At 36.5% G+C, this 9,863-nt stretch overlaps 1 protein-coding gene across 1 annotated transcript in view; it reads left to right on the forward strand.

Moving 5' to 3' along the window:
• LOC102501475 (phospholipid-transporting ATPase IG-like) overlaps positions 1-7,126 on the forward strand; it is a 348,220-nt gene extending 341,094 nt beyond the window's left edge. Inside the window, 5 exon segments of the mRNA XM_027776689.1 lie at positions 563-641; positions 1,182-1,248; positions 2,697-2,806; positions 4,388-4,497; positions 6,719-7,126. Of these exon segments, the coding sequence (XP_027632490.1) occupies positions 563-641; positions 1,182-1,248; positions 2,697-2,806; positions 4,388-4,497; positions 6,719-6,721 (369 nt within the window). The 3' untranslated portion in view covers positions 6,722-7,126.
• Positions 7,127-9,863: the final 2,737 nt, after the last annotated feature.

Genomic DNA, 9,863 nt, shown 5'->3' on the forward strand with positions numbered 1-9,863 from the left:
AGTGGGGGAGGAGAATGGGAGATGGCAGAGGGTAAGAGATAGGGAATCAAGGATGGGGGGAAAAAGCTAAGCATAAAGAAAACAAGAAATGGAAGATCATCTGCTGACAATAACATGTTTGTTGATGTGCTTGATTGAGACAATATACAGTGTACTCTGGATGGAAAATCTCATTTTGTATGTTGTAATAATATACAGTGAATGAATGCAAATAAATAAATTGAAATAAAAAATAGTAGAGCTTGTTTTATTTTACCAAAATTAAACATAAAGATATTTTAAAAGGACACTCTCACTAGCACTGCAAAGAAAAAAAAGATAAATTACATTTAAGATTTTATCTGAGTGTTTTTTAAAATTATTTTGACTGTATTATTTCATTTAATCTGATGGCTTAATAATTTGCTTATTAAAAATTGTGGAATGCAAAGATTAGAATTTGAGTACACAGTTTTAGGAAGCAGATTATGTTTGATGTATTTAGTCTAATTTGTTTTTATTATAATGCATCCATTTTAGACAATATGTCCCCCCATTTTAAAATTTTTTTTTCAATCTTTAGGCTTCGAATATAGATATGAAGATGTCATGGTTAAAAGAAATAAGAAATATTTTGCTGAAGCAACAGGAACTTATGGCAGGGGGAATATTCAAGCATGCAATCTTTGAAACAGCAAGTACAGTAATAGCTCATTGACAGATTTTGTAGTAATTTTTGCAGGGAATGTGACTGATATTTACCTTATCTTATTTATAACTAAAGGGTTTGTTGAGCTAATTAGCAAGAGATTGTGATTCAGAGGATTGTTTAGACTATTTTGGAGAATGAACTCTACACTAAAAAACTATTCATAGTGCTTGAAAAGCAGTACAGTGAACTGACTGTGATATTCCCAATCCTTCCCAAGAGGTGACTCTATGACCTTGAGTAATCAGTACTTGGTAATGTTGAGATGAGATTTGGTTCTAGTTCTAAACTTGGACTTCATAAACAAAATATTACATGGTTTGGACCTTTCCAAATTCTAACTTAAGCTAGCCTTCCCTCTGGTTATTTCAAGTCCATGAACATTATCTGGAATGTGAATGGGGTGTGTGTGTGTGTTAAAGTCACTGATCTTCAAAGAGGAAGGTGAGTGGCTTCTATATGATCCTTATATAAACTTTGTTTTACTTTACAGTTAAAAACCAAAAGCAACAGAATCAGTTAACAGAACAGGATCAATTTTGTCCTCAGCAGAATAATGAGTAAGTGATTATTCTCTGATAAATAGCTCCTGCAATCTTCTGTTTTTCATGTGAAATAGGAAAAAAAAAGTAATTAAATTTAAATGATCTCCTACACAAACTACCCACCATTTTAGCAATAACTCATTCCATTCCATAAACATACCATTTTCTCAGTTTTGAGAAAATTGAAGCCTGATAGTCCCTAAGAGTTGCATGTGGGCTGACAGTAAAGGTGTCATGGCTTTCTCTTCAACTATATCTGGTCACCTTCAGTCTGATTGGAGAAAGAGAATTGTGAGGACATGGGAGCAGAACAAACGGAGGACTCGCTCTCAGCTTTCTAGTCCCTTGATGGAGACCTCTTGCTGGTGACTTGGCCTCACTTTCTACATTGTTAGAGACAAAGTATGGATCCTAGGAGGGAACTGAACTTGGAAACGATCAAGAGGTCCTTAAGGAACATGGAAGCCCTATATGATAGTGCACTGCCGTTAGTTTAGAGATGTAGTCATTATATTTTGCCTCTAGGAATTTTAAAAGATAAAGTTTTCACAGAACACTTGTATATGTGCAGAAAAAGTCCCACACTGATTCTGAAGCTTTGGTTCAGAGATTCACCATATTGCTTCTACATGATGTAGGAATCATTGATTGACTTATTAAAAATCCTATTTTTAGGTGACTAAAATCAGGTGTAATATGTGGTAGTTCATCTGGGACTTTAGGAGAATCATCACAGTGGAAGTCTTTATTTTTTTGCCATAGTGTGTGTGTGCTCACCAGAGAGAGAGAGAAACAGAGAGAGGGAAAGTGACAAATCGCCCACTGAAAGGATGGCCATGCCACAATCCCTTCTCTATTCTCGGGACTTTGGGCACACATACACACACACCTGGTGTGATCTTCAAGCCGTTGGGTCTGAGACACGAACTGCAGTCAGCCATGTGGGAGTTCAGAGCCTTAGTCACTATGCCACCTGCTGGCTCCACAGTGGAAGCCTTTATCTTTCAGAGTTCACAATACTCAATCTCTTATCATATATTATAGGAGTAAAGTCTATAGGTTTCACACAGTAATTGATAGAATAGTGCCTGGTACAAATTCAACAGTATGAATGAGTTTAAAGTTTCATCTTCATTTATACACACTTTACCTAATTCATTAAGGTTAAATGTGTGCAGAACAACAGGGATTGTACACAACATACCTACCTTGGGTCTAGAAGGGAGTAATTTTCTCCTTGTCTAATAACGAGAAACTGTTGGCTTGGATACTAGGATTAAAGCTTTTATATATTTTATGAACTATTATCACACAGACTTAAATGGGGGGGAGTATCACCTGTTTGAATGGATTCTAAGAACTTAATTCATAACACAAGGTATTGGAGAAGAAGTGCTATTTTAATTTCTTATTACTCTGAGATTATACAAAGGTTCACTAATTTTTATACATTACTATTTTAGAAAGCAGCAGGGAACTTTTATAAGTGCTGAGGAAGCTGGAGCGGAACACACCAGTGCTATGGTGGAGGTCAGTGAGGCAATTGTGTCAGTTCAGGCAGAAGCTAATACAGGTAAGTGTCATGGTCATCCCAAGATGGGCTTCATGGCTGTGCAAGTTTTTGTGTCCCGTTGTTTATTTGGAAAATCTTTCCATCTTTATTTATGTATAGAGAAACTAAAGTTAATGCATTTATATAAGGCTGTCATATCTTGCATGTCAAGACCCTCTGTTGGGCACCACAGAGCAGTGGCTGTCAAAATGTGATCCCTAGACCAGTAGCATCACCATCATGTGGGAACTTGGATGTAAGGCAGATTCTCTGGCTCTGTCCCAGACTTTCTGAAAAGTCTGGGGGCAAGGCCCAACTACCTGATGTTTATCAAGCTTTCTGTGTGATTCTGATGCACACTGAAGTTTAGGAACTCTTGCTATAGACAACATGTGAATAAAACACGAATGCTAGCTTCAAGGAATGCACACTTTGCTTACCCTTGGGTAAGTAATAAGAGAGAGTCATTTACAGCTGGAATATGTATTGTTCTTATGAAAGTGTGCTATCTGAAGTGATTTTATACAATTTATTTAATTCAGCAAATACTAACATAACATGACCGTATGCCAGGAATTGTGCAAAATGCTGGATATACATAGAGTCTAAGTTACACTCAACTGTCATCCCTGGGAAACTAGAGGAGTAGAAAGATAATTCTATAAGCAATTAAAGTTAAATGCATTGTTACAACAGGGAAGTACAAGGTGCTATAGGAGCATCCAGCAGAGTCAGCTGAACAACTCTGGGATCAACAGCGTAAACTTCTCTGGAGAAATGCCTACCAGAGTGACTGGTATTCAATACTTCAATAGGATAGTCCTTAATTTGGAAGTGTTTTTCACTAATTGAGGAGAAACAAATCATGACCACCTTACTCAGTTTTCAGTTATCCATTTAAAGGTTACTCCCTTTAGGTCATCTCTGCTGTGGCTTCTGTGGGAGTAAGAAGAGGACCTAGTATCAATGCCTTTATTCAACAGACCAAGAAACTAAATCAGAAACAGTTAACATGACTTTTCCAAGGTTACATGAATACTTAAGTGTAGCCAAGATGAGATTCTGTTAATTTGCTGCTTATATTAGATTGCCTAATCCAAATCAGTTCCATTTTTTTTAAAAAAAATTAAGCACCTCATACATGCAGACACTGTTGAGAGGTACAGTGGATTTAACTCATGGTTTCTGCCTGCTCCTGCCTGGTAGGACAGATAAGCCAAGTCAAAATATTAATAATACCAGGCAGAATCTAGTAAGTACTGTTTGAATGGAACCAGTAAAAATGCTTCAGAAAGAATTTTTTTGGAACATGCTTGTTGGAAAAAGGGTATTCTCCAAAATGTTATTTATTATTTTTTAAATAACTCTTCCCCAACCCCAACTTGTAATCATCCGAAAAAGGAAGTATATTATAATTTAGGCCCTTTCTGAAATGTCAGGTATTCTAAAATGGTATAATCTAATTGTAAGTTTTATCACAGAAAGATACTACCCTTGGTTCACTGACGGCTCCAGTCTTGAGCATTACAGTTAGTTTCAGTTCTCACCTGGTGGTGAATCACCACCTTTAAGTAACTGCTACACTCCATGTTTTTCTTATAGTGTGGACTGAGGTGACACAATCCGCAGACATCTCTGAAGACCCTGAGGATTGGTCAAGCAACTGTTTCTACTCTGCTGATGATGACGACGACGAAGATAGGCTCCCAATGGTTAGTAATGACATATTAACTTAAAACTCTTGAGGCAGTATTACTGACAAAGTAGGTGGAGCACATAGGAGCAATCATTTTTCAGCATGCTTGAGGTCATTAGGTATATTCTTTGGCCAAAAGAGTTAAAGCAAATCTTTATTACGAACATCCAGTAAACACTTTTTAAAAGTAGAATTTGTTTGAGCTATATGAGAGAACTTCAGAAAACTTGTGGAAAAATGAAGTTAAAGTTCAAGCTAATGTTGGTGCAAAAAAGTTTTTGAAATCCATGCAGAATATTTTAGTAATATCTGTTTTCCATTAACTTTTTGAAGAACCTTCTTCGTAGGTGGAGCTCCTACCGAAATAGACAGTAAATCCTTGTAAGTCTCTATACATTTCCCAGTTTGGGCTTTTTTTTTTTTTTTTTTTTTAATTATTTTACTTAATTTATTTTGCTATAGGGTGCGTGCACTTGCTTGCCAGACAGACAGACAGAGACAGAGAAACAGAAAGCGAGAAATCACCCCCCAGGGGGGATGGCCATGCCACAATCCCTTCTCCTCCATTCACCTCTCGGGATCTTGAGCACGCACGCACATGTGCCTGGCATGAGTTTAAGCCACTGTGTCCGGGACTCAAACCGTGGTTGACTACATGGGAGTCCAGCGACATAACCATTACACCAACTGCTGGTCCCACCAGTTTTGTCTTTAGTTGAGCTTCACCATTGTGTTTTCCATCTGGACATATGAGAGAGAATCTGAAAACAAAGAGCTTCAAGTATACTTTAAAAATTCAGTTTGGAGTCCAGATTGGACAACATAGGGAATAAACATTACACATTAAAAAGTAATAACATCTGGAATGTTGCCTTGCAGAAGACTGCTCCTTGCTGTACTTCAGAGGAAGAGTTGTAAGAGAGGGATAGCATGAATAAATCACAAAACTATACAACATTGACTCTGAAATTAAAATAATTTTGTAATAAATATAAAAAAGTAACATGTTCTTTTTGTAACACTATGATGACCAGGATGCATATTTGTATGATTAGAGGTTACCAAATGATTTCTAAATTCATATTCACAGTTTAGTGTGAAAAAAAACAAAACAAAACAAACTTATTACCTCTGAGTTACAGAGCAGGAATCTGAGGCTCAGAGCTGGTAGACTTTTTTAAGCTAATTGTCTAGACCAGCAGTTTTCAAACTTGTTTTCTTTTTCTTTTTCTTTTTCTGCCACAGAGCACATGTGCTCAACAGAGAGAGTCATAGAGAAAGATAATGAGAGGGAAAGTGAGAAATCACCCCAGGGGAATGGGCACATCATCATCCCTTCTCTTCCACTCTTCACGTGGTATTTTGGGCATACACGTACACATGCCCAGTGTGATTTTTCAAGCCACCAGGTCCAAGATTTAAACAGTGGTCAACCACATGGGAGTCCAGTGCCTTAAGCACCACACCACCCGTTGGCCCCATTTCTCAAACTTTTTAATGAAGAAAGCCTTTACATTCTTAAAACCTGAGAATCACAAAGGACTCTTGATTATATTGCTTGCATCTGTTGATATTTGTTATAAATTAAAACTGAGGAACACAAAATTATTATTTTAAAACATTAATAAATCTATTGTGGGTTTATATAAATATTTTTATTAAAAGGTACATTTTCAAAACAAAAAAAAAAACAGAACAATGGTATTTTAAATACTTGTGTAAATCTCTTCAACATCTGGCTTAATGAAAGACTTGCCGGATTCTCATATCTTCTTTTACGTTCAATCTTTTGTGCTATCAATTTCAGGTAGCCTCTAGAACACTCCCACTACACACTTGCGAGAGGATGAGAGTGAAAAACGCAAATGATGTCAAAGTGTAGGTTTGATTTTGCAGATCCCTTGAAAAGATCTCAGGAACCTCTAGTGGTCTGCCTCCTACACTTTGGGAACCATTGGTTTAGGCTAATAATAAAAAGGAGTTTAATTGCCTTAATTAATACTATCTGAGGATCAAATGGGTAGGGATAATTATTCAGATATGAGCAAAAAGTCAGAGGAAGCCAGTTTAACATTTGCCACAGCTTGTCTATGAAGGGATTGCCAGGAGCTGTCTTGAGTAGAAAATTCCCATCTATGGTGTCAGAAAATAAAGTAAATATGCAAAACTGATTAATGCTTTAATCACAAGAGATGACAATGCAGAGAAACCTATTAGTTTTCCTCTCTTTTCCCCAGTAATCTCCTGAGTTGAGCTACTAAGGAAAGCACAAAAATGAGCAACACAATGCATTTCATACACATTCCCCCACCAGAAATTGAAGTCGGGATGAGCTGTTCTTTTGTCCTCATTTTATCAAGTCAAAACTTGGGAAATAATGGGTGCGGCTTCCCTAGAGACGCGTGTCAGAGACGCTCACCTCTTTTCATGAAGCTACTCTGTCAGATGGCAAGTAGCTCCTTCCTGCCTGCTTCCTGCCTGCTCAAAAGACATTCTGCACAAATGATGTGGGTGTTGTTTTCAGATGAATTCCTTGGACATACAAAGAATCAAGAACACATCATTGTTTCTTTCCTTTCATAAAAATGAATTCTGGTATTTTTTATTTTTAAAACCATGTATTCAATGCGTAAGAAATTGTGCTGGAGAAATTCTCATCTCAATACTTTTGGACTTGAAAATGATTTCTTGTGTACTTTGTAACCAAATGCAATCAGTGTACCTAGGATTATTTAGCTTATTAATTAATTAAGTTATAATTATGGTTGCAAAATGAGTAAGGCCAAATAAAGCACAACATTATGATTTAATATGCTTTTTATTGAATCCAGAGCCTTTGTGCTCGTTATTTTCACCTGTGCAAAATGATACAAGGCTGAGAAGTCCTTTCAGGGGCATTAGTAAATTTTGTTCAGTTACTGCCTTTTGTATGTGCCAAGATAAAATTTTTCAAAGTAGTTTGCAAATAGTATTTGAAAATGAATATTTTCATGTTTTTTCCCTGGATTTATGCTTATAATTCATGGAAATTAAATTAGTTGTGCTCTATTATTTTCCATACATTTCATGCTGTAATTCTCATTTTTCAAATAAAAATGAATTCTTCAGGTTACATAAACATGTTCTGCCTTTTTTTTTCCCTATCACAAACTGCTTCATGTTTGCTTTTGCAAAGCATCTGCAACTAGTACATTTACCACTGAAGTCAAGAGGGAATTCTTTATGTCACAGAGCAGGCAGTTATGTTAGTAGTTTTGCCATTGAGTGTGTAGTGTAATTTTTCAACACAACTTTACAGTCTCCAGGCAAATATAAAGCTCTAGCAGACTGCAGGAAGAGAGGCTCAGAAGACCTCCTGCTTAGAAACGGAGATATCATTCAGCTTCTCCATGAAGATGCTGAGGGTCACTGGTAGGTGCTTTTGCAAAGCCTGTGCTGACCTTCGCTGGGGCCACATGAAGAGCTAATCAGACGTTCTGCTTTATCTGTATCTTTGTTATACAGTCTCCAAAAGCAGAACTATCACAGCGATGGCTTTCATTTTCATTGCCTCAGCCATGCCTATATGTCAATAGCTCACTGAAAGGAATGGTAACCTTTGGTGAGTGAAAGATGCATCGTAAGAATGAAATGCTATGACTTTGCATGTTCTTTTGTGGTTTCCCTTTGGCTTAGGTGTTTCAGTTGATACATCTGGGCTTTGTAATGGCTATTGATCATGTTCTGCTTGGTGATTTGAGTCACTCATTAATCACATATTTAAGGAATGCCTACTAGTATGTTGCAGGTACCATGCTTTGCTGCTTTACAGCATAGCCACATTTCTCCATCAGTTCAAATATTGACTGTTTAGCCTTAGCGTTCTAGCCTTTGGCATCTGACTTTATGTAACACGGATTACAAAGATGTTTATGAGGGAACCCAAAGCAGAAAGGAAAAATTATTCGGAAGAGAGCTGAATGAAACTTCCGTAATTCTTATAGAAATTTTAAATGAAACAATTTTGTCTACATTGTGTCAATAACTTGAACTGAAATACTATATTCACTGTGTACTTTAAAAGGTGGAAGAGTGTACGCATGAGGGTAAAAATTAATAATAGATCATTAAAGTAATAGCCATTTTCCTTAGTAAGCTAAGTCCTTTGTAGCTTATTCAAAGGACTCAAGCACCGTGTCATGAATATCTTTCAACATATGCAATAGCTTTGTAAAAATTTGAGTTGTGGTGTAATGTATTGGTTTTTATTACTTCAGTATTACCATTGTTTGGCTACTAATTCATTTATTGTCTAGGTTGGTGAAAAATCTAAACAGAAGAAAAGAAGGTTTGGTTCCAGGGAACAGTTTACAGATTTTAATTGGTGACTGTAGGTTTCGGAATGTCAAAGTTACAGGTATAATATGAACTGTATTCTATATATTAGAATGCTAAAATGTTTAAAGCTTTACCAAGTATGACATTAGCATAGTGTAAGACTCTGCACTGAGAAATTAAGCTGCAAACATATTATGTTAGCTAGGATTTAAATTTTTTCCTTTAATCATTTTAAATTTGTAGATTTTAAAATAATGTTAAACTTTTTCTTACAATGTCGATAGGCCTAAAAGAGAGTTCAGATACCATAGTATTTCTTTTTATTATTTAAAAAATTACATTTAATCTCTGTACATCTTTACTGAAACATTGGAGGGGATAATGGCAGGGGGGGCAACTGGAGACAATAGAGGAGGGGTAGGTAGTAGGGAGTGGGAAGTGATTAGGGGAAAAAAATAAGCAAAGCATTTAACAGACCCAACCATGAAAAGGTATCCAATCGTGATAATGTATATGGTAATATCTTGACTGATACTCAATGTATTCATGCTGGGAATCTTTTCTCTTTTTTTACAGTTATTTATTTCATTGTTTAATGTATTCATTTACTTATTTTTTAATTTGACCAGAGACAGACACACACACACACTAAGAGAGAGAGAGAGAGAAAGAGAGAGAATGTGAGAAAGCAAGCCACCAGGTCTGGAACTCGAACCATGGTCGGCTATGTGGGAATGTCCAGTGCCTTAACTACCACAGCACCTGCTGGTCCCATGCTGGGAAATCTTATAAGAGATCTCTCAGAATTAAATACTGAGGCGATGCTTTTAAAGTACCAGCTTTACTCTCTAAGAATGCTTTGCCACTTTGTGTTTTTACTTGGATCAAGGAGAATGTTATTTCCTTATGGTAGGTTTCTGCTATATCCCCTCTACACATACATAGACATATACTCACACCTGTGTCTATGCTCAAGACTCGTGTGTGAAGGTGGTATGAAGCAATGAGAAGTCACCCGACGTCTGTTTCTATTAACCCTGTGCTTAGTACATAAAATTTATAGTA

The sequence above is a fragment of the Tupaia chinensis genome, unplaced genomic scaffold, assembly GCF_000334495.1.
Source record: "Tupaia chinensis unplaced genomic scaffold, TupChi_1.0 Scaffold000706_1, whole genome shotgun sequence".
Taxonomy (NCBI): Eukaryota; Metazoa; Chordata; class Mammalia; order Scandentia; family Tupaiidae; genus Tupaia; species Tupaia belangeri.